At 48.8% G+C, this 25,832-nt stretch overlaps 1 protein-coding gene and 1 long non-coding RNA gene across 4 annotated transcripts in view; one reads left to right on the top strand and one right to left on the bottom strand.

The window, feature by feature from the left end:
* The window catches only part of NEU1 (neuraminidase 1), a 52,034-nt gene that overhangs the window by 12,981 nt on the left and 13,221 nt on the right, over positions 1–25,832 (bottom strand). Inside the window, exons 2-6 of one of the 3 annotated variants that reach the window (XM_078783735.1) lie at positions 12,642–12,773; positions 6,247–6,280; positions 4,570–4,759; positions 1,739–2,001; positions 708–890 (exon numbers count right to left, since the gene is read on the bottom strand). In XM_078783735.1, coding sequence (XP_078639861.1) covers positions 708–890; positions 1,739–2,001; positions 4,570–4,678 — 555 coding nt within the window. In that variant the 5' untranslated portion in view covers positions 4,679–4,759; positions 6,247–6,280; positions 12,642–12,773. Of the gene's footprint in view, positions 1–707; positions 891–1,738; positions 2,002–4,569; positions 5,134–5,422; positions 5,588–6,246; positions 6,281–12,641; positions 12,774–25,832 lie in introns of all 3 variants that reach the window. The other 2 variants (XM_078783736.1, XM_068125238.2) reach the window with 2 other exon arrangements.
* LOC137432923 (uncharacterized) lies at positions 44–954 on the top strand. Its single transcript, XR_010985598.2, has 3 exons — positions 44–69; positions 198–272; positions 933–954. It is a non-coding gene; the product is annotated as an uncharacterized LOC137432923 (long non-coding RNA).

Raw genomic sequence — 25,832 nt, 5'->3', positions numbered from 1 at the left:
GCCTTCTTATTATAAGCTAGTCTGTAAAGGCACGTTCTGTGTGGTGACCATTGCAGATTTGCGTTTCAGGTGATCATTGCAGATTTTGCGTGTCATAAACCAAGAAGGTTAATGGCAGATTATTTATATTTGCTCAATTTTCTTGGGGTTTTTTCAGAACTTGCCAGTACTGGAAAATGCTTTTTCATTTTTTCCAGGAATTTCAAGGAGTTTCATGGACTGTGCGAACCCTGTTGCAGCCATGCGCTGAAGAAGAATCGCATTAGCACAATGTGGGTAGGTTTCGAGTTATGTGATGGGTTGTCATCCTTCATTCTCTCCCGATACATATTGGATTGCAAACGTATAAGCCCTAACAATTGGTCATATTGCCTCAAAATCATATGAAGTTGCACATTAATTGCACTGCCAATTTAAGGGTAAATGTGAGATGCTGCCTGGTGGATTTCTATTGCGAGTAGCGAGGGCATTGCAGTAAACGAAGTGGCCGTAGAACCTCTCTTCCGCAAGACTATCACGGCGCATCAGGAGACAAAATGCATGAACAAACATGGCTAAACACTACATCATGTACAATATATGGATATTTAAAATATTACAAATATCAATAAATATTTTATGGGAAAATTACATTTATATTTATAGATTCATATTTTTCCCTAGTATACTTGACTGCTCCTCAGTTGTAGCAATTTGTAAGCTCTCACCTGGCATTCATCTGGTGTGAAGTCTCCATGCTTTTTTGGCTGTCCATAAGGAATTCCCCTCATGCTGCCACCATAGCGCCACTTCACCCCATGATCGTCACTCAGTAGACAATATACACCATCTCTAGGGAGTGTTCCATGTCCGCAGACGATCAGCCGTCCCTTCTTTGGTTCAAACCTTTTCTGAATAGAAGAAGGTGGTTTTATTTACTTATCTTTTGGCAGGGATCATTCAAGTCTCAAAGAGGAGCTTTCTAGAGGGTGTACGGAGATGCGCGAGAAAGTGCAATTTGAAAATGCAGACGGTTAAGTTTGTGGAATTGCAGAAACTATACGCGTTTGATGAATAAATGATTCAAATAAGTTTGAGAAATGTTCGGCAATTCAATTCATATATTCTTCCAGTGCTGTGTTTGACGATTTTCTTTCAAAAAATAAATAAATAAAACAATCGCATAAGGCTCATGGAGGACGTTTGATATCAGGACTTCATGAACAAGCGTCGATACGTTCATGTCACATTTGAACGACCCATTCTATTAAACATTGAGTGCGGACATCAACAGAGCATGGACAAATCGATACAGAAAATAGGATTTGAACCCAGGGTTCCAACATTATAAGCACATGCTCAGATGGGAATGCCAAACATGACAATGAGGAGATAGTCTCGTTTGAATTGTCGTGAGAACTTGTTGTGAGAACAAATCACCCGAGAGGAATTTTGAGAAAAGCATTAACAAAAATAAAATAAAAAATCAATTACAAAATAATGTATTAAAACTTTTATTTCCAAACTGGCTTGTAAAATAGGAATTCGCAAAAAACATTTTTGTTTCAGGAGTGTGTTCCATCAATTCACTCGGCACTTCAACACTAATACAGTCGTACTTGCAAAATAGGAAAAAGATCTTTGTTCTCTCGTTTAGGAATAAAGGAAAGTTTGGATACAAAATTAAAAAATACAGTAAATAAAGGAAGATGAGCTCAAAGCATTTTGCACAAAAGTGGAGCAAGTGCTGAAGGCAGACCTGGATTCCATAGCCGGGACCAGGCATAAACATTTGGGTTCCCACTTGTTCAGATATGTTCCGCGGTTGGCTCCAGCTGACGCCATCATCATCAGTTTGAATGAGCATCAAACTGGGTATGAGGCAGTAATAACGATGTGCGCATAGTGTGTACATGATGAAAACCAGGTCCTTCTGTTCATCAACGATCACAGCACCGAGGTTCAGGCCATCCAGAACCTCACCATCATTTACCAAAAACTTTGTAGGCGCCCATGTTCTGCCTAAAACAGTAAGGGTGCACAGAGGGTAACAAATCCATTGAATAATACCACGCAGGTCAATGGCAAGGAGAATGTTTATAAAGAGCATAAATATAAAGTCGATTTTAAAAAGTAAAACAAGGAAGAACTAGAAAGCATCTGAAAACGCAAAGCTCGTCTGCGTCCGTTTACATTCAGACCTCTTCCTCTTCTTCCGTCTGCTCAAAATAACAAAAACAGTTTTTAAAAAAATACAAAATGAAAATTGATGATTTTATGCAACCTTGACCTTTTGTTCTAAAAAAACAATCGACTCCTACTTTTTGATTGGTGAACCAACTCAGTGACCCAATATATGCAAATTCTAAAAAATTTCAGGTCAATCAGATGAAAATTGAATATTATGTAATGCTGACCTCTGACCTTTTGACCAAACTATTAGTTTACCTTCTCCGTATTCTCATAATAAAGCTTTTGTGAAAATTTCATGACAAAACTCAAATGTTAAATTTCAGGTCAATTGGATGAAAATTGATGATTTTAGGTGGCAATGACCTTCAACCTTTGGACCTTTGGACAAAGTTATTAATTTGTCTTCTCCATATTATCATAATAAAGCTTTTTTTGAAAATTTGATGACCAAACTCAAATGGTAAATTGAAATTTCAGGTCAATTGGATGAAAATTGATGATTTTAGGTGACACTGCCCTTTGACCTTTTGACAAAATCATTAATTTACCTTCTCCGTATTATCATAATAAAGCTTTGGTGAAAATTTGATGACAATAGCTCAAATGGTAAAAAAAAGTTATGGTCCGGACACAGACACACACAAACAGACACAGATAGACACACAGAAGTGATTCCAAAAACCCATCTCCTGCTGTGCAGAGGACAGGCTGATAATGATAGAAAGCTGTTCCGCATTGTATATCAGATGCAAGGCCTCCAATGTTATGGTGCCCGGAAACACAGGCCACACCGGCTTTTTGCCGCATGGATCCTGGCCAACAGGATGTGCATGGCACACACCACAAGCGGATGTGGAGAGGTAGCTACAACAATTACAATTATCACACTGCAGGCAGGTCGGTGGTCTCTTGTTTTTTTTTATTATGGTTTATTCTCCGATAAGCCTGGTGTTGGCTTAGCGGTTAGGGTGCCTGCTTGGGATCCTAAGATCCTGGGTTTGAATACCGGTCAATCGCTGAATTAACGCCAAGGGGGTTGACTCAACCTGTCATCCTTCCGAGGTCGGCAAAATTGAGTACCAGTTCACTGGTAATTCCCTGTGTGTCGAAAAAGGCGACTAACATGGTTGGCGGCAGGAAGGGCATCCGGCCATAAAACATTGCTTCAAAAAGGGGACTACGGTGCCCAAAAAAGGCCAACCCCTGCTCTGTGGGGAAAAATGGCCTCTAAAGGTGGTTCATTGCTCCCTGTGCTCTCTGTCCTCCGACAATTCCCAGCAACACCAGGATGCATGCCCTCTTCTAGTAACCATCTCCCGCTTAATGTTCCAAAATCCAAGCTGACTGCAAATGTACAAAACAAAAATAAACTTTTATTCCTCACTTCTCCCACCTATGGAACCACCTTACTATACGGTTGCCTGTTTCACTATACGGTTCTGTCGCACTGTATCTCACTATACCGTCCAGGACGTGCTAACCTTTCCTTATCTTACTTGCTAGTTTCATTATTTCCTCTCCTTATTTCCTGTTCATTCATTCCTATGATGTTTGTCAGACTATTAGCTATGAGCTTTCTTTTCCATGAGCCTCACTCCTAAAATGATGGGTTAGAGGGTAGAGGAGAATCAGTCAAAACCAGAATCCTGTCCAGGTTCCTCCTGATGACTCAATCTTTGTCTTTTGGGGTTCCTGATACTCCACTGCAGTGCTGTATTTGGTCATTTATTTGAATAAAATCATAACCAGGCTATAACTGTCATCCCGGTGTTTCACAGGCATAGCGATTCATCAATTGACGGCAAGTTTGACGTTAAACGGCATCCCATCTGCCGGCATTAATTGATGGTCGTTAAAGATCCCACGTTGTTCTTCGTGAAGAGTGGATGAGTTATCCTGCTCCAACCTACGCCAAAGTTATCCTTCAGTTATCCTGCTGTAAAGTTATCCTGTTAGCTACCCTGAACAAATTCCAAATTTCCTGCTCCAACCTACTTGGTCAAATGATAGGCCGGAACAGCCAGTTCATGCAAGATTTGGGGTAAATTATTTCCCTGGCCAACTACACAAGGGGGTCATTAAAGCCACAGTGGCCGTTAAAGTCTCATAATCATCATTTTTTCATTTTCAGAAAAACAATTCACATTCCTGTTTGGTAATAGATGTAAAGGGGGAAGGACAGAAGCTGGGGTGTTGTGCCAGATAACAGATGAAATATAACTGAGAGGCCACAATAGTATCTTGAATGGTGATGCAAACAATTTCAAGCCAGCCATTCATGGGGGCCAACCTATTTAATAGATGCCAAACTTAAAAGGATTCAGAATGCTCGCAATACGAAACAATTGTAATCGAACCTTTGAGAAACCGAAAGGAGAAATCCGAGGCAAATCCTACCTTTGTCGGTCGACCTTCTGAGAGCAATGAACTTTGCGCCTGCGTCCGAAGAACTTGCCTTCCGAGCCTCGGCCACAGCTAGCAGGCTGCCCCTGGATGTCGCTGCCATGACTGGTATTCGGTAGGTATTTACCTCACCCTGGTTGTTGCTCAGCCACAACAGTTGTTCTCCCACAACTAATGGTTTAACCTGGCAGGACCCATACAAATAAAGATGCTTCTGATAATTATGAAATTCTTTAGCGACGTTACAAAGATAACAACATTGAAAAGAACATTGGAATACTTGTAATCACTTAATCTCTATAATAAATAGACGAAGTGACATATCAGCACTGGAGACCAAAGTACTGTTACGGTCACGAGAACTTCCCTGTTGCCCAGTTTGAATTTGGTGAGTCGTGTCAAACACCACGATAGTCCATCACCTCAGAGACTTCATGCCGGATCTCGTGTCGAGAGCCTCGTTACCATATAGATTGAAGTCCTTGAGCCAGGCGAGTGCCGTGCCGGTGGCAAATTCAAATCTTTAGCCAAGCAACCAAACAACGTGACGTCAGGTATCTAGCGGTACAAAACCACACCTAATTTCTACCTTCAACGGGTTACTTCTGAGCTACCAGACAAAACAGTCAGAATGAACAGACCAAGTCAGGTGAATCCATGTATTGTAAAGTAAATATATTAAAAACAAGCAGGAAACTGTGAATAATTCCCCAAATTACCCACGACCGACATTTGCGCCCACAGAACGGATCATCAAATGTACAGTCAGCTTTGCAAAATAAGTTGGGTCCGTGAATGCGCTCGCAAGAGAGATACAACTGTGGGAGAGATGAGACTGCTATCTGACCTATGTGACGGATTCTGCAGAACCCGCCGTGTCCCTCAACATAGAATGCACGAGCTGGAAGACCGCAGCACCTGGGAGGAGTCAGCCCCCGCAGAACCTTTATTAGGTGATGCTCAGTCTTCAGGCGCCACCCACCAATGGCCATGAGGTTTCCGCCTATCCCACCTAAGGTGCATTAAGATGTAATGCTGTGCTGCTTCCCTTCACGTCAACACCCCGGAACAGCCAGCACACCACAGGACCACACAGTGAAGAGAATCAGCACAGCGACGAGGATCAGCATAGGGAACAAACACTACCAGGAACTCTTAACAAGGCACCAATAAGCGAGCCAGTTAACTGAACAAGTGATAACATTGTCATTTATTCCAGCGTTGGGGAGAGTAGGCCCTTCTCAATCAGCTTCCTTCTTCCCTGATTTGTTGTTTTATTCGGGGGTATGAAAACATCTTGATCCCACCGGTGCTTCCAGTTGATTGGTTGTTTCAGCGAGGAGCATCAAAGCATCTTGATCCACCCTGTGCCCCTCAGCCGATTGGTTGCCTCCCCTCTGGCCTGGCTCCCCTGCCTCACACCTTACTCAGCTTGACACCATGGAAACAAAGGCCTTCAAGATCATTGAATTCTCCCATGTTGAGGCTAAGTCCATGGGACTATTTCCCATCGCAGACAGGTCGGTGGTCTCTTTGTCTTCCACCACTTCCTTTCTGGTCTTGCAACCTCTGTTCTTGCTGCCCCAGGTTTCTGCTATTGTTGCACATGCACACGGTCAACCATCAACCCCCGACTGGTAAAAACGACCTAAATCTAGGATCATGGCTCACCTCCACTCATTTGTTCCTTTCTTTTTTTTCCCACCTGTGGAACAACAACACAACAGGCATTTTAAGGCCATTTTCCCTGCTTGAGCGGGGGTTAGCTAGCGGGGGTTAGTTAGCGGGGGTTAGTTAGGTTAGAGCGGGGGTTAGTTAGCAAGACAGCTGTTCACCACCATCTCAGATCAACCTCAATCCAAAACCATGATCTTTTCTACCCTCGCTAACCCTCCATGCCCAAACCCACACCAAGCCCTTTCTCCTGCCAAATTTCCAGCTTCCTTCTGTATCCATCTTGTCCTCCACTGTCCCCCATTCTTCCTATACACCCATTGTTTGTCCAAGTCTATCTCTAACTTGGCCTTCAACTCTACTGTTGGGGTTTTTACCCCCCTCCTCTCTACTGTTCCTTTTGCCCTGTTATGTGCTGATCTATTCAGTGCACTTACTCTTCCACAAGCCTCGACTATGTGAACACAAAAAAAACACTCCCATCCGCTCTTTGCCCCAAATTGAAGTGATATGCTTTAATCAAGTCTGGGATTGCTAAAGCTCGCTCGGACCGGCAACAGTTCAGTCGATTATGGTGGGGACGAAACACAGATGGGAAAAAATACATGCAATACGATGGGAAGCTGGGCTTGGAGAAAAAACAACACTTGGTAAGGTAGATGTCTATCGAATACATACACAATGCATATGTATTAGGCTGGGCCAAATCGGAGGTGATTTTCCTAATTCAATGTAATTTACCTAAAAGTTGTGAGTGAGTATCAGGAACAAAATCATGAAAAAAAAATTCAAAAATATTGACGTTTTACGGTCAGACAGCCCGTTACCATAGCAACAGTTACAGACGACTCAAAAAATGCCTAAATTGACGATTTCTCAAGCTGTGTTTGACCCCCAGAGTTGATTCTGGTACCAAAAGATGCAGAATTGAAAGCCAAGGATGATTGGATAGCTTAACAATGTCTGTGACACAATTCAATACCACTTTTATCCAAAAAACTGATTTTTGTCTGAAATTTCAAGCATATTTATGGAAAAAAATTGAAAATTTTGCTTTTTAATCATAGGATAACCATTAATCAGATTAAATTTACTTTAAATTGTCTTTTACAACCTTGTATTGTCCAGTTTTTATAACTGTTATAACGTTGTTTAAATTTGGCCATCTTCATTTCAATAAAAAAAGTTAACAAAAGCAGCTTACAATCATTAATGTTAATGCCTGCTTTCGGTTGTTACTGTAACCATTCATCAGGGCGTTCAAGGCGCTCTTGCACACATCAAGGATAGGCGCTCTTGTCTTCGATACAACGGCAGTGAACTCTGGGGTCAAGAGTGCAGTCGTAGTAAGACTGGAGACTGAGTTTGGCAGGAGTCTTCTGCAACTGGCGTGTCGGCACCACATCCACGAATTGGTTGGAGGGGCGTCTTGCTCAATAGTGTATGGCCCCACCACAGGATCTAATGAACAGCTGTTCAAGCGACTGCTCAACACTTGGAGTGAATTGGACCAGGGTAACTACACATTGGTCGAGGTGTCTGCTCAACAGAGAGAGCTGGCTGGCCATGTACATGCCACCATCACCTTCCTTCAGACGTGGATGGACAATAGCACAAAGGAGACTCTTCGACACGACTACCTGGAGCTGGCACACCTCACACTGCTGTTTCTTGGAGGGACTGTCCCTGATGGTATGAGGACCATCACTATCAAAGCTCCTGGGGCATTCCACCACGCCCGTTGGATGAGCAAGACTTTATACACTATAAAGGTGGCACTCTTCCGTTGGCAGCTGGGAGATTAATACCCCAGTTCAGAATTAATACCGGTTCCGAAGAGCTGGAAGACATAACCAGTCTCGCTGCATTCATGTCAGTCTTCTACACTAAAGCGTGGTTGACATGTACCAGTGCTGCAGATGCACCATCTAACGACCTGTACCTGATGAAGAACCTCCTCAAGGCTGAGGCCAGTATCGCAAAGAATCCAACAAAGTGGCCTGCCAAATTTCTGTCCTTTGTGACTGTGGCCCGAGAGAAGCTACAAAACCATTTGTGGTACCTCTCAGAGAGATTGGTCTCTTTGGCACTCTTCTCGGACAGAACGTCATCTGACAAGCAGACTGTGAGAAGGGCTATGCTCAGGTACAGTGGGACTGCACATAACATGATACAGGAGATGCCAGCCTCACAGCAATTGGGGAGTAAAGCCCTCAAAGACTTTGTTGGTTATGACTCTTGGAGCATGTTTGAACTCTTGGGTATTGACTCCAGTTTTGTCAAGCTTCCCGTTGCACAGTGGCCCACCGCAGACAGCTATCGTCATGGCAAGGAAGTTGTGGCCAAACTCCCAAGTTTCTCACACGGGTGGTGTGAGAAACTCTCACACGAGCATTTCCATCTGCTCAATGACGCAGCAGAGCGGACACTTGGACTCGCCACAGATTTGAACACTAACAAGGCCCCCACATCTGAGGCGCAGCTCCAGGCTCTATACAGGGTTGTGAAGGGCGTCAGGGAGAAGCTGCATGGACTGGCAACATCCACTGAGGTTGTGACTAAGAAGTCATTGGCCTCCATTGATTACAATTGGGACTAGGTTTTTTATTTTGTTATCAATGTTCAATGTCAGACCTTAAATTTGAGACAAAAAAGCTTAATCAATGACAAAAGTTAATTTAAAGTACATTTAATTTGACTATAGCTCTGATTAATGATTATCCTATGATTAAAAAGCAAAATTTTCATTTTTTTTTCAAACAAATGCCTTAAATTTGAGATAAAAATGAGTTTTTGGGATAAAGGTTGTATTGAATTGTGTCACAGACATTGTTAAGCTATCCAATCATCCTTGGCTTTCAATTCTGAATCTTTTGGTACCAGAATCAACTCTGGGGGTCACACACAGCCTGAGAAATCATCGATTTTAAGAATGTCATCTGTAACGGTTGCTATGGTAACGGGCTGTTTTACCGTAAGACGTCAATATTTTTGGAAAAAAATTTCATGGTTTTGTTTCTGTTACCCAGCCACAACTTTTAGGTAAATTACAACCTTGTAGTATGAAAAATTGAAAATCACCCCTGATTTGGCCCAGCCTAATATGTATTCACAGAGTACAATATGCTTCACTAAACAGATACCTACGAAATAGCTGATGCTTTAATAAGGATTCTTTAACCCCTAGGAATAATTTCCGCAACAGTACGTTGTATTTTTTATCATATAACTAAAGCAGTGGTTCCAAACCTGTGGCCCAGGGACTCCTCGGGGTCAGCACTACCATCTGTAGGGGGGTCGTGGTGTGTGGGAGTAACTGTAACCAAATTCCATGTGACTCCCTTGCTACATTCAAAGTGCAACAGTGTGACTCCCGAGATGACTCCATCTACATCTCGCTGTCTGATAATATGGACCAACTTCTATCTACTCATCCCAACTCTCTCTTCCTCATATGTGGTGATTTCAACTGTCATCATGCCAGTTGGCTGGGTGTGGGTACCTCCCTCACCAGCCATGGCTCCTCAGCAAAGGACTTCTGCGACTCACTGGGACTGACACAATCTGTCAATTTCCCGACCCGGATCTCAGTCAACGGAGCATCTTCTCTTCTGGACTTGGTTATGACTAACTTCCCTGAAAATGTCTGCTGCTCTTCTTCTGCGCCAATCGGATCATCTGATCATGTCCTTGTTAAAGTGGACATCTCTCTGACCATTCTCAGGGAGCCTGCTCAGCGTCGACGAGTCTGGCATTTCACTCAGGCCAACTGGCACGGTCTTCAAGCAGCCATCAATCATCTGGACTGGTCTCCCATCTCTACCACCTCTGACATCAACTCATCCTGGGAATTCTTCCAAAGTAAATTGCTCTCCCTCATGCACAGATTTATCCCATCTCGCCTTCAGTTGTCATACCCTTCCTCCCGTCCATGGTACACGGAATCTTGTGGTGAGGCTGTTGCCCAGAAACAACTTGCCTTTGTCTCCTGGAAAACAAATCCAACGGAAGGAAATCTCATTTCCTTTCACAAAGCCAGAAACAAGTGTGTGTCCACCCTCAGGAGAGCCAGGAAACAATATCTCTCGATTCTCAAGCCCAAACTCTCTTATCTGTCTCCCTCTTCCAAATCCTGGTGGCGTCTGGTCAAATCCGTTTCTGGTGTTTGTTCCCCCTCCATCCCCTCCCTTACCTCAAATGGCTACACAGCTGACTCCGCACGTGAAAAAGCTGAATGCCTCAACTCTGTGTTTGCCTCTAAATCTTGTGTCCCAAACCCATCCCTCTCTGTACCCACCATACCCAGTCGTACCCAGCTGCTCCTGGACTCCGTGTCATTTCCTCCTGACAAGGTGGAAAAGTTTCTGTCAACCCTCGACTCTGATTCTGCAACTGGACCCGACGGCATCAGCCCACGGGTCCTAAAATCCTGCTCTGCTGCTCTATCTCACCCTCTCTCTGTTCTCTTCACCCTCTCTTTTGCTCAAGGTCAACTGCCATCTGCTTGAAAATCAGCCAACATCACCGCTTTGCACAAAAAAGGTGCAAAAACAGATCCTAGCAACTACAGACCAATCAGCCTTCTCCCAATTATCAGCAAAGTCATGGAATCCATCATTGCTTCGGATATGAAATCTTTCCTCTTCTCCAATGGCTTGATCTCTGAGCATCAATTTGGTTTCAGACCAGGTCACTCTACTCTGGACATGCTGCTTCTGCTGTCTCAACAATGGATGGAGGTCCTCAATGCCAAACAGGAAATTAGAGCTGTCTCCCTCGACATATCATGTGCCTTCGATACGGTCTGGCACCCCGCTCTGCTCACAAAACTCTCCTCCTTTGGTATCCATGGAAATCTCCACGCATGGCTGGCTGACTTCCTCTCTAGTCGTCGTCAACGTGTGGCCCTGAATGGGGTTCTCTCATCTCCTCTTCCTGTTCAGGCTGGAGTTCCCCAAGGCAGTGTTCTGGGCCCTGTGCTTTTTCTGGTCTTCATCAATGATCTCTCTGACTCTCTTGAAAATCCTCTCTATCTCTTTGCTGATGAATCCACTCTCTGCCGCTCTATTCCTCTTCCCTCAGATCGGCAGTCTGCAGCCTCCTCACTCTCTGAAGACTTGGACAAAATCACAGACTCGTCAAACAAGTGGAACATGTCTTTCAATCCTGACAAATCTCACACTCTTACTATGTCTCTCCGAAAAGATCGACTGGACAACCCTCCCATCTACTTTCTCAACAATCCTCTCCAAGAAGTTCTGTCGCTCAAGATTTTGGGTCTCACTATCTGCCATGATCTTTCTTGGGAAAACCACATTTCCAATCTGGCCTCCAAAGCCAGTCGCCGACTGGGCATCCTCCGTCATGCGAAGTCCTTCCTCGGCACACCTGAGCTCCTCACCACATACAAGGCTTTCATCCGCAGCTCAATGGAATACTGTTCTCCCCTATGGGCCGGTGCTCCTGCCTCACACCTAGCTCGGCTTCACGCTGTTGAAACCAAAGCTTTCAGAATTATTGGAATCTCGCACGATGAAGCTATCTCTGAGGGCCTTTCACTCACTCACCGCAGGCAGGTAGGTGGTCTTTCTGTCTTCTACCGACTCCTCTCCGGCCTTGCACCCCCAGCTCTCTCTGTGCTCTGTCCCCCAAATATTCCTACAGGTCGCACAAGATCTGCCAGCAACCCTCTGATGGTTAAACTGCCGAAATCTCGGCTCTCTGCTCACCTTCACTCTTTCATTCCTCTTTTCTCCCGCCTCTGGAACAAACTCCCTCACTCCCTTCAATCCCACTCCTCCCTCCAAGTCTTTAAAACAGCTGTTCACCACCATCTCTTATCTTCCCCCATCCAAAACCTTGATCTTTTCTACCCCCACTAATTCACCCCAGATCCACCTTGTTTGAAATTCCAACTTCTTTCCTGGAAGTCCTGGCCATGTCCATATGTTTTATACCTCTCCCACCCCCCCCCCCCTTCCCATGCCCCCCCCTTCCCATGCCCCCTCCCCCAAAGCCCTCGCCCTCTCTCAGATCTCTCCATGTCTCCATGTCTCTCGGTCCCTGCTCTCAAATGTTGTGTTTGTGTCCTTCCCCCTCTCTCCCCATCTTGTCTACCGCTCCCGATGTTATATGTTTTTGTGTCGGTTTGTCTTTCTGTGTGATTAATGTTCGCTCTTTCACGAGCCTCGATCTTGTATACAAAAAAACAAACAAAAAAAAAAAACAGGTAAAGGATAAAAAAACACAAGAAAAACAACAAAATGTTGGGAAACACTGACGTTATCAAGCAATAACCAGATAATTCCAGGGCTAACAAACAAACAAACAACACATCATTCAGTGATATTCCAGCAACCATCATCATTGGTCCCACAAATATTAATCCAAACCTTCAGGATCTGGCCAGTTGGCAGGTGGCAGAGTGTGGTCCAAACCATCAAAAATACACATGCACCAGGAAGCGACATCTTTCTGACTCAACTTTAGAGTGACTTTCCCCCCAGAACAGTTCAACAAAACTTCTATGGACAGGGAGGTGAGCAGAAAAAAAAATGAAGATCATAAATGGGCACATAACTCCAGGAGCGACATAAAACCATTGGGTTGTAATAGGATGTCTGCAGTGATGAGTTATAATATATATATTAATAGTTGCGGTTTTAGGAAACTGCTCAGAGGCAATGGCAACCACCACACAGGTCCCTTAGTGCAGTCATTTCCATGATTTCCCTTAGTGGTCAGAGTAGCTCCTTCCCTTTGTGTAGTAACTTTGAATGTAATACAATGCGTTGTTGAAGGGAAGAGAACATTTTCCTCTTTTCTCGTTTTATATTGGGTGATCGAGCGCCACACTCCATGCTAACTCCGTGCTGTGCATGCGAGTGATGCCACAAGGTATTTGCATAATCGTACCAAAAGCTGGTTGGAATCGCGCGCCAGAACCAGAGAGGCCATTTTCCTTTATTCCCCATAATCTTCTCTTCACAGGACCCATAAGTACACAACATTTAACAATAATTCATGCAGATTTTGATTTACATTTGGTATTATTTTCACATTAAGTTACATGCAAGACCCCAAAACTGGGGAGATTATCATTCCCGATTAATTGGCTCATTGCGGTCAGGTATGCACCAGAGGTTACTCGGCCACTCTAATGAAACATCAAATTAAGATTAGATTGGTGCGTAGCCGAGGGCGCATTCCCCGATTGGAAAGTCACGTGGTACAGGTTAGAGTCCCTGTATAAAGAGAGTTGCGCCATGCGCTGACCCGAGATTTCTGGTCACGTGATTTCGTGGCGCCATTTTGTGTCTAACTTCACCGTGCGTGAACGTCAGCTTGGTACGGGAATGTTGTTTATTGCCAAACAAAATGACTGGTTGTTCTGCTTTTGGTTGTTCAAACCAATCTGGGAAATATAAGATGTATAGATTTCCAAGTGATAAAGTCAGAAGACAAATTTGGGAAGCGAAAGTCAGACGAAAGAGCTGGAAAGCGATCGACTCCTCGAGACTCTGCCAGGTAGGCCCACGCCGCTTGATGATCGATGTTCAAAAGCAATTCTATCTGCTCGGTTTTTTTTTGGTTGTCTGTCCGTTGAAAACCCTTTTAAAGGGAAGTGATTTGTGTTTGTTTATAATCTTCAAGGAGCTGACCAAAAATGCATTTCCGTGGGAAGAACCCTGCTCAATTTTTTTCGGGTAGTCCTAGCGGACCGCATATTCTTGCAGCTTGTTAAATCATTACAATGGAAATTGAATATAAATGTCGATAAAACTAAAGTTGTACACTATAGAAATATGGCAATACCACGTACAGAATTTGTTTTAAGTGTGTTAGACTATATGTCGGCTGGAAGTCCTACACCGGAATTGCTCTCGGCACCCTTTAAAAAATATTGGATATGCCCACACTCCTTTCTAAAAGTTATTAAAATTCAGAGAATGACAGCATTGGTTTGTCTTACTTATAATGTTAGCTCTTATATGCAGTGTTGGCTTGTAATATGCATTGCCATACCACTTTTAATATCACCACACAGCTCTTTTTCACGGCAATAGCTGAGTTTTTGACAAAACAAATATCACCTGTATGTAATAATAAGACTAAATATGTGTAGTAAATTTTTTTTTAGCAGGTTTAGAATATATCACCCCATATCGCGAATGTACATGTATATCTAATCCGACACACTTAGACACAAAATGGCGTCCAAATTTGAGTTGACACAACTCTCTATATACAGGGACTCTAGTACAGGTAAACGGTATGACAGACGAATAGCTCTGGAAAGCGTGATAGAATAATTACTCCCGCCAGGGAGTAATGCATTCACTCGTATCCGTGTGTGTGTGTGTGTGTGTGTGTGTGTGTGTGTGTGTGTGTGTGTGTGTGTGTGTGTGTGTGTTCATGTGTTTGTGAACAAGATATTTGGAAAAGTTCTGAACGGATTTGGATGAAAGTTGGTGGGATGATCCACCTTGTTTGAAATTCCAACTTCTTTCCTGGAAGTCCTGGCAGTGTCCATATGTTTTATACCTCTCCCACTGCCCCCTTCCCACGCCCCCCCCCCCCCCAAAGCCCTCGCCCTCTCTCAGATCTCTCGATGTCTCCATGTCTCTCGGTCCCTGCTCTCAAATGTTGTGTTTGTGTCCTTCCCCCTCTCTCCCCATCTTGTCTACCGCTCCCTATGTTATATGTTTTATGTGTCGGTTTGTCTTTCTGTGTGTTCATGTGATTAATGTTCGCTCTTTCACGAGCCTCGATATTGTATACAAAAAAAAAAAAAAAAAAAAAAAAAAAAAAAAAAAAAAAAAAAAAAAAAAGTTGGTGGGATGATTGCCCTTGGGATAAGGAAGAATTGATTAGTTTTTGGTGAAGCTCAGGATATTATTCCCGATCCAGGAATTTTTTGAAGGATTTTTTTACCATTGGAAGATACAGCTCATTTTTTTTTAACATTATCTTCTATATATTCTATATTTAACATTGTGATATGAAAATAGTTTTCATATTTGTTGTAAATGTAGTTTAAACTCATGGTTATGCGTTAGAGCGGTGTATTTGTTCAGCAGCATCGTCTTCAATGTTCATTTTTTTTTTTTTCTAATAAAGACATTCTGTCATTTTAAAACCACCAAAGTGTGTATTAGGTTTCCCCGTTTCATAAAATGTATCGTTTGATATGTACCATGCTTTAAAACTGTTTTTGTTGTTGTTGTTTTTTTTTTTTAACCTCAGAAGAGATATCAACATTTAGCTCAGCGAATAACATTCGCGGTGTCAGTATTTGATGAACTTATAAAGACTTAGTTCCAGATTTGTCAATGGCTGAGGTTTATTAACAAACTAATAAAACAGATTTGGAAAAATTCCAACTTTTTTTTAAAAGATCGCATATTCACCCAGGGTTGTGAGAGGCTGAAGAAGAAGAAACCTCGCATTGGCTTCCCAGACCAAATAAATAATTCTGGATCTGGCTCTGCGATTTTCAGGTTTATTACTCCCACTAGGGAGTAACGCATTCGATCGTGTCAGTCCGTGTGTGTGTGTGTGTGTTCGTATGTTCGTGTGTTTGTGAACAAGATATCTGGAAAAGTTCTGAACGGATTTGGATGAAAGTTGGTGGGATGATTGCCCTTGGGATAAGGAAGAATTGAGTAGTTTTTGGTGAAGCTCAGGATATTATTCCGGATCCAGGATTTTTTTTGGGAAAGTTGGGAAAGATTTTTTCTGTTTTACTGCATTAAAGCTTTTATTCTTATTCTTAAATGATGTTTTTCTCTAATTCCGAGATATATCAAAATAAATTCTCTGACAGTTAGGGCTTACTTTCTTTTGCATTTATTGTTTTGGGGAGAGGGGATGCTAAACAAACGTACTATTCCAACTAAACCCACGGCGGGAGTATGCGCTCTACTGAGTGGCGTTCTAGTTGGCATTTGTGGTTGGCTAGAAACCCGCTGAGTCACGAAGTTATTCATGATCGGTAGGTAGCCTCAGGTCACGGTGAGTTCGAGGAGAACCAGGGATTCCCCTTGTAGCACACCCAAAACAATATATTGTAGCGGCTACCGCTGGGTTTTCACAATCGCCTTGCACCCATCAAGGACGCGGAGCGATCACCATGCCGGGCTCGTCCAGGACGCCCGGGCAGGCCCGCCCTCAACTTGCCAGGCCGCAGCCAGGACGCTCGGCCACGCCCCCTCTCGCCTTTCCTGGGCAAACGCTCCGGGATAATGTGTGTATATATATTGCTGCCCGATAAACGGGCTTTTCAGAGTATCTGAGTGTTTTGTTTGAATAAAGCAACTCGGACGAATTCCAGCTTTTTGTCGCGTCCATTCTTCCGATCGACGTGGGAGCCCGAGCTCCTTCATTGGTGACCTACCGACATGGACACGGCAGTGGCCCTTAAACTGCCTACCTTCTGAGAGGCTCACGCGGCGGTTTGGTTCGCACAGGCGGACTCCCTGTTCGCCCTGCGAGGCATCACGGCCGACGACACCCGCTTCCACCATGTGGTAGCAGCGCTCGGTTCAGCCACCACGGCCCACGCTCTGAGCCTCCTCGAGAGCCCGCCAGCCGCTGACAAATACGGCGCGATTAAAAAGCTCCTCCTCGACGCTTTCGCCCTCCCATCGGCGGAACGCGCACGGCGCCTGCTCGACCTGCCCGAGCTCGGCGACATGCGCGCTTCCGAGGGAATAGACTACATGCTTTCGCTGGTCGGCGAGCACTCTCCGGCATTCCTGTTCCGGGAGCTATTCCTCCGTCAGCTGCCTAGCCCGGTACGCCTCGCCCTGGCAAGCACGACGATCACGGATCCCAGTGCCCTTGCCAGGGAAGCCGACAAGATCTCCGCCGCAGGCCAGCGCATCGCAGCAGCGACCTGGGGCCCACCGCTGTCCGACGCAACACCCATGGTGCCCGAGCACCCGGCACGGTCGACGACCGAACTGCCGACGCAATTGGCGGCCGCTACACTGAGCCGACCACCTCCAGCACGACGACCGGGGCCTCCACCTGACCAAGCGTGGTGTTACTATCATGCCAGGTTCGGACAGAAGGCCCGGACATGCCGGCCCCCGTGCACCTTCGGCAGGCCGGGAAACGGCCGGGCCGGCGTTCATTACCAGCCATGAGCGCCGGCCACACGGGCAACTTACTGTTCATCACGGATAAAGCGTCCGGACGGCGCTTCCTGTGTGACACCGGCGCCCAACTGAGCATCATACCCGCCTCTGACCAGGACAGGCAGTCCGCGGTTTGCGGCCCCTCCTTGGTTGCGGCCAACGGATCGGCCATCCGCACCTTCGGCCCGCGCAACGTCACCCTCTGCTTCGGCGGCCAACGCTTTGCTTGGATGTTTGTAACCGCAAACGTGCCCATGGCTCTGCTAGGCGCCGACTTCCTCTGCGCACAAGGACTGCTGGTGGACGTCCAACGGCGTCGTTTAATCAACGCCGAAACCTTCAGCTCCCTGGTATGCACATTGAGCAGCTCCGAGCCGACCGAGCTGGCATGCGCCCTCCCGGCGGCGAACGAGTTTGCTCGCCTGCTCACGGAGTTCCCGGCCCTCACGCGGCCGACGTTTTCGGCCGTCGCAGTACGGCATGGGATCGAGCACCACATACCAACCACGGGCCCGCCGGTCTACGCCAGAGCCCGCCGCCTCGACCCAGCCAAGCTGGCCGTGGCCAAAGCCGAGTTCGACGCTTTAGAACACCTCGGCATCATGCGGCGCTCCGATAGCGCATGGGCTTCGCCACTACACATCGTCCCAAAGCCAGGGGGCGGCTGGCGCCCATGTGGTGACTACCGCCGCCTTAACGACGCTACCACCCCCGACAGGTATCCGATCCCGCACATCCAAGACTTCTCCGCCCGTCTGGTGGGACGGGTCATTTTTTCGAAAATTGATCTCATACAGGGATATCACCAGGTACCTGTCAGGGCGGCCGACGTCCCTAAAACGGCAGTCATCACGCCGTTCGGCTTATTCGAATTCTTACAGATGCCGTTTGGTCTCAAGAACGCGGCTCAGGCGTTCCAGCGCTTGATGGACGGCGTGCTGCGTGACCTGCCGTTCCTTTTCGTTTACCTGGACGACATCCTCGTCGCCAGCACGTCCCGGGCGGAGCACCTCCTCCACCTCCGAACACTGTTCGGGCGCCTCAGCGAGTACGGCCTCATCGTCAACCCGGCCAAATGCCACTTCGGCACGACGGCCGTTGATTTTTTGGGCCACCACATCACCAAGAACGGGGCCGTGCCGCTGCCAACCAAGGTCGAGGCCATCACCACGTTCCCGCGTCCCCGCACCATGAAGGCCCTGCAGGAATTCCTGGGAATGGTGAATTTTTATCACCACTTCGTGCCCCGCGCTGCTCAACTCATGCGGCCCCTCTACGAAGCCCTCCGGGGCACGCCGGCCAAGCACGACATCGCCTGGTCCGCAGCAATGGACGCGGCCTTCCAAAGCTCAAAGCGGGCCCTCGCCGACGCAACACTGCTCGCTCACCCGGTGCTCAACGCTCCCATCGCCCTCACCACGGATGCCTCCGACTACACGGTGGGCGCCGTACATGAGCAATGGGTGAACGGGGTTTGGCAGCCACTCGCGTTTTTCAGCCGGCAGCTCTGGCCGAACGAGCTCAAATACAGCACGTTTGACCGTGAGCTCCTCGGTCTACACCTGGCCGTCCGCCATTTCCGCCACTTCCTGGAGGGCCGACCTTTCACGGCGTTCGTCGACCACAAGCCGTTGGTTTACGCAATGGCCAAGGTCACGGAGCCGTGGTCGGTCCGCCAACAGCGCCACCTCTCCACCGTGTCGGAGTTTACCACTGACATCCGGCACGTCGCCGGCAAAAACAACGCCGTGGCCGACTGTCTTTCCCGGGCCAGCGTGAACGCGGTCCACCTGGGCGTGGACTTCGCGCTTATGGCGGCGGACCAAACCACCGACACCACGGTGCAAGCCCTCCGGGCGGCGGACACGGGCCTCCGCCTGGCCGACATCCCCTTCGCGGACACTGTCCTGCTCTGCGACGTCTCCCAAGGCCAGCCTCGCCCCATCGTGCCTGTCACCTGGCAACGCCGCATCTTCGCCTCCCTCCACGGCCTTTCCCACCCGGGCCGGAAAGCTTCCCAGAAGCTGGTGTCGGCGCGATTTGTCTGGCACGGCCTTCGTCGGGACGTCCGCGATTGGACCAGCACCTGCACAGCCTGCCAACGGGCCAAGGTCCACCGACACACCCAGGCCCCGCTGGCACCTTTCACCGTGCCCGAACGACGTTTCGACCACGTCAACGTGGATCTGGTGGGCCCCCTCCCCCCCGTCTCGGGGGTTCACACACCTGCTCACCATGGTGGACAGGACCACCAGGTGGCCGGAGGCCGTTCCCCTCGTCTCCACCACCACCGCCGACGTGGCGCAGGCTTTCATCGCCACCTGGGTCGCCCGCTTCGGCGCACCGGCGCACATCTCGTCAGACCGCGGACCACAGTTCACCTCCGAGCTGTGGGGCACGGTAGCCCGCAACCTGGGGGTCAAGCTCCACCGTACTACGGCCTACCGCCCCCAAGCAAACGGGTTGGGCGAGCGATTCCACCGCTCCATGAAGGCCGCGCTCATGGCCGGCCTTCAAGACGGCGGTTGGGCCCGAATGGCTGCCGTGGGTCCTTTTGGGCCTCCGCACGGCCCCCAAGGAGGACCTCCAAGCATCCACCGCCGAGCTTGTCTACGGCCAGGCGCTATGCGTCCCGGGCGAATTCGTGCCCGACGCTACCAGTCCCTGGTCCGCAGCTCACCAGCGCTCGGACCTCAAGGAGGCCGCCCGACGGTTTGCCCCCGTGCCAACATCCCACCATAGTGACCCCCAGTCCTACATCCCCCCAGCACTTCGCACAGCGGAGTATGTTTTTGTGCGTCACGACGTACATCGGGGCCCACTCCGGCCGCCGTACGACGGGCCCTTCCGGGTCCTGCGTCGGGACGACAAGTCGTTCCTCATTGACATCGGCGGCAGGTCGGACCGGATTGCGGTGCACCGCCTCAAGCCGGCGCACGTGGACGTCGACCAACCACCACGGGTGGCCCTTCCACCGCGGCGAGGCCGCCCCCCGTCCACGGTGCCCCCCACTCGACCGCCCACCACCACACCCCTGACCCCCCCCCCCCCCCACGACCTGCCAGGGGTCGCTTCGGCCGGGTCATCAGGACCCCCCTCAAATTGACCCTGCCGGTGCAAGTCGATTCTGGGGGGACGTGTGTAGCGGCTACCGCTGGGTTTTCACAATCGCCTTGCACCTATCAAGGACGCGGAGCGATCACCATGCCGGGCTCGCCCAGGACGCCCGGGCAGGCCCGCGCTCAACTTGCCAGGCCTCGGTCGGGACGCCCGGGCATGCCCCCTCTCGCCTTTCCTGGGCAAACGCTCCGGGATAATGTGTGTATATATATTGTTACGGACACGACTTTGATGTTAGGGTGGGCCGAGCGGAATGGCCGCCGTGTCCGCACAAGTTACCCGATTATACTTGAACGTTGCCGAGTCGCGCTACGCTGAATCAATGAAGGAAAAGGACACAACGGCTGGGACTAAAATGACACGACACCAAGGGTTCAGTTCTCAAGACCTCCGGAGGAGGTTATATTAGGGCGGAAGGTTAGATTACAGGAATGAGAGGGACAGCATAGAAAGACAGGCACTTAGACACACTTATCTTATTCCCTGACAGACGACAGATAAACAGGACAAAACTGACTCACACGGGGATTGATGGCAAGGAAAGGCAGAATCGATGGCTCCAGGTGCACCTGGGCTCAGGGCAGGATCGACCCGGTCCGGTCTAGAGATGCGGGGAGGTCGCAGCGCTCGGATGTGGTGATTGTCTTCTCAAGCTGGGGGCGCATCTGACGTCACATCCGGTAAGTCGCCGCGTATATCCGGCGGGGAGTGACACGCCCTCGGCTCGTTAGCTCCGCCCCTTGACGAGGGGCCGACAGGCAGACCCTTCTTGGTAACCCCGTCGGCGCACATGGGTAATGGCGGCTAACCGAGCCGGAGTGAGGACGCACACTCCCCGCACGCCGCGCCGCGCCCCTCTGTTGTTGTAGTTGTTGTTGTTGTTGTTGTTGTTGTTGTTGTAGTTGTTGTTGTAGTTGTTGTTGTTGTAGTTGTTGTTGTAGTTGTTGTTGTAGTTGTTGTTTGGGGAAGAAGATGGGAGGAGGTATGGGAAGGTCCTAAACTCACTACTGGTGCCATATAATCACATTCTGGTGCAACGAAGAGTCAGAATTAATGGAAACGAGTCCTTAACTGACATAGACTAAGAATAACTAGCAAGATGTCCGAAAGTTGTCTACGTGAGATGCGGTGGACCTGGGCACGACATTTAATGGGGGAAAAAGGGGAAGGTCGGTTCTACAGAGTGTTATTTACAGGCAATGGGACTAGGGAATGGGGGGATTGGGGATAGTTGGGGAGTATTGGGGAAATAGGGGAGTATTTACAAGCGGATATTGAGGCCAAGTCCCATATCCGCAACATTGCACCCTTCTCTACCCTCGGGGCGTCCCGACCCGATAAATTTTTACCTATTTTAGTGTGGCACTCAGATGTAGTTCCCTCTACTATTAACTCTACCCTGAGTGCGACAGTTTTACAGATATTCACAAATGAGTAAATATGTCCCCCTGCGACGTTGCACCCTTCTCCTCACAGAAACACACCCACAGGATAACCGAATCCGGAAAGAATTCGCAAACTAAACATACAGCCGGTAGGGAGCATTATTTACACGACTACGCTGCTATTTACACTACGATCCAGGACCTGTTTCTGGAGGAACACATGCAGATGTTATGCATAGAGAGAGCACGCATGCCAGCATCGATACACCAACCCACGAGTGCTCTGTGGCCTACGGCCTTTAATAATGTGCAGAGCACCCCTTCCAAGCATCAAAAGCACCACCCCATCACACAGTGAGCACCATCCGGTGCACCAATAAAGTGTTTATAAATCACCGGTGGTGTCGCAGCCGGCCGATGTTCTGCCGCTGGTCTTGCCTTCATGTGGTGCACTTGGCCTTCTTACTTCTTTAAAAAAATCAAGAAAGGCGCCAACCGCGTCCATTTCTGTATTGTGGCCGTCAGGGGCCAACTAAGAGTGGTTCACCTGTTTGGCATAGGTGCCACGTTGACCCATAGGTCCTTCCACGGGTGGTGCTTGGCCGCAAAAGAACTGCGGTCCATTGTGGGTGGCCACAAACATTGCGGTCCATATGGTGTATCGATCCCGGCAGCAAGCAGCGAAAGTGCAGGCCCACAACTGCGTAGCCAGCACCTCTCTCTCCTCTCTCTCTACCCCAAAGCCAGATCCTCGGAGGTGGGAGACAAAAGAAGAAGACAAGTGAGTAAGGTGGTAAGGGCGCAAAAGTGCACGCAATATAAGATGATGCACACTGGGGGCACATGGGAACCAGGTGAGACAGGTACGTTCCTACCGTACGCCCCCCCCCCCCCCCACCAGGTAACCTACATGGCCCCTCCCTTACCCCTTACTGTATCCACAAAACACAACACTACCCATAAACATCTATTTTACAAATCAACAAACATCCCTACTGTCTTCCCCGTTCCTCCCATAAACCAAATTCGTCTTCTCTCCCTCCTAACCAATCAAATTTGCCATTTTCAACTTTCATCAAAATTTGCCATCACCAATTCATCATCAGTCCCTCCTAGGGAGGGAGAGATGGAATCACCCCAATGTCTCATCCACGTCGTGATGCGTCTCACAAATCCAACAGCAATTCTCATTTCCTGCACCAAAACAAAGAAAACACAGGTGTGGAGTCATCATCATCACCACAGGTAAGTGGCTGCGTATGGTGCGACAGGTTCATCAATCCTAACTATTTCCTAAATGACTAACAACTTTACACTACCCGGGGTCTTTCTCGGGCCAAACCATTGGCCCTCTTACACTATGGGTTCTAAAAACCAATTCCCATTGGCCAAACTGTGGTGCTTTTCAATTTGGGGTCTCACTCCCCCGATTCATCTCCCGGTGCCCTCGCACAATTTCTGGGCTGTGGCGTGTACCTCTCCCAGCGGGTCTACCCACCTGCACACCTCCACCACTGCAGTTGCCTCCGAGCTTACCTGCTCCTTACCCTAACCTAACTACCTGGGGAAGGCCCTCTGGCGCTCTCCCCACTCGGTGCCCTCTCTGGCACTGGGCTGCCCGATCCACACCCGGGATCCTCAGGCACCCACTCACAACTACCGGCTCCCAGAGCCCACCTGCGGCCTCACCTGGCCGACATCCTCACAGTGGTGGAGTGCCCAACCAACTACACACACTAACAGGCTACACGCCCAGCCATTTCCACAACACTAATGCACCCATTCACAACACCATTCTGCAACCGCACCACAAATGCCAATTTCCAACCACAATTTACCTATACCCTCTACCTAACACTTACACTACCCGCCCCGGGTACTCGTGAAAGGGGTCCACTCTTCCCCCATCCACACCTTCGCACCATGCACACCACTCCGTACCACTTACTCCAACTCTCTCCACACACCTGTACTTGCACACCTGTGCTCTCACACCTGGTGCCACCTGCACCCTTCTCTCCCCAAGCGCATTCGCGCTGATCCACAACACTCATTACTCACACACTGCTCCACACACCTGTCCAGTTGCACACCTGTGCAATCACACCTGTTCAATCCTCACAAACACGGCATCATCTCAGCTAACTACTCCCTTCTGAAACTTGCGCTTCCCAGTCGTCCCTTTAAACTATTGCGCTCCCACGTCATTATCATCCACACTAATCTACCTGCGTCCCCACTACAGGTATCAGTCACTAACTAACTTAACGTCACCTAATGTCATCTTCTAGGGCCCTATCAATATAACCTAACCCACCCGGGCTAGTTTTCACTGCCATACACCCCATAAACTATTGCGCATTTGCCCCCACATGGGAAGGGTGGCAGGGATGCCAGCCTTACCCACCGGGCCCATCGCTCACTACCAATTTTGCACATCAAATTTCAACAAATTAAAAATTTGCCAATCACTACCCATCATCTGCCAATCATTACTGCCAATCCCTTGCCAATCATCAAATTTTGTTTTCCTCTAATTCTGGGGCCAAAACACTAACCTCATCACACAGTCTACTCACTAATGCCTCTCGGTGCGCCAATTCCTGTCCAAAGCCCGGCTTCGTAAAGCCAAGCCATGAATGCGGGTTGTTTGGTGCCAGCGGCTGGATACGTCCCGCACTCGGTGCAGGGACGGGGGCTTACCCGGGCCGAGATCCCACGCACCATCTCGGCGTGGAGCCATCCAATGTCCCGATCTCGACCTGCCGGACTGCCTCAACAAAAAGTGGTCGCCATGACGACCCTTTCTATCGGGCTGCCCGCTCCGCCTAGTGGAGCACGGACGCGGCCGTTCAAAGCGAGGCCCAGCACGCACCGAGGGCCCGATTCGGCTAAAAGTCGCTCTAACCTCTAAACCGGTTACCGTCGATGCTTCACCTGGACGCTTACACCCCGCAGCCCGTTCCTTGCTCACACATCCACCCGTTTCCATGCTCCTCGTACCTTTCCTTACACACCCAGGTACACCCATTCCACTCACAGCCTTGGTCACACACCTGACCACCGAACACTTTGGCACACATTCGTTGGTAGCACACCTCACCAACACACCTCTTCGCACCCCCTCCTCTGTCACCTCCTCTGTGACAATCACAGGTGTGCTCTCATTCGCACACCCAACCACGTGCCTCACCACCAACTCCAGCGTGCATTCCCACTCACGCTCTACCATTCCAGGTGTGCATCCTTCCATCCCAGGTGTACATCCTCGCTCACCTGTCACAACCGGCTCACTCTCCTTGTCACTCTCACTACTCTCACCTCCATTCTTGACAGCGCACTCACCCTTACTCTTGACAGCGCACTCTTTCCTCATGCACCCGTCCGTTACACACCTTTCTCGCGCACACTCTCCCGTTACACCCTCTGTAACACTCACCACAGGCGTGCATTCTTCCTTGCCTTTGACAGCGCACTCTTTCCCCATGCACCTGTCCGTCACACACCTTTCTCGCGCACACTCCTGCGCACACTCTCCCGTCACACCCTCTGTAACACTTACCACACCGCGCTTCCATGTGCTCCCTCGCACACACGCTACGACCGACTCACTCTCGCCAGCACCCTCACTCCTTGGCACGCACTTTTTCCTCACACACCCCAGAGTCGGACTTTCTTGCACACCTCCTTTTTCGCACACCAGACCTGTCGCACACTTCACCAACGGCCTCTCACGAACACCCGGGTCTATCTCGACCCCCAAGCTTATTAAATCACCTGGCGCATCATACGCACGACCATATTGGTCACCACTTACACCGGGTCCTCTTTCTCTTCGCTTCTCCTCCATCACCTGCGAATCCCTCATCCGGTTAATGAGCACATCATCACGATCCGAACACAGACTTTGGACCAATTCTTTTACTTCCTCCTTTAT

This window comes from Myxine glutinosa, chromosome 8, assembly GCF_964187855.1.
Source record: "Myxine glutinosa chromosome 8, kmMyxGlut1.1, whole genome shotgun sequence".
In the NCBI taxonomy this organism is placed as follows: domain Eukaryota; kingdom Metazoa; phylum Chordata; class Myxini; order Myxiniformes; family Myxinidae; genus Myxine; species Myxine glutinosa.
This window is presented reverse-complemented; position numbering and strand designations above follow the sequence as displayed.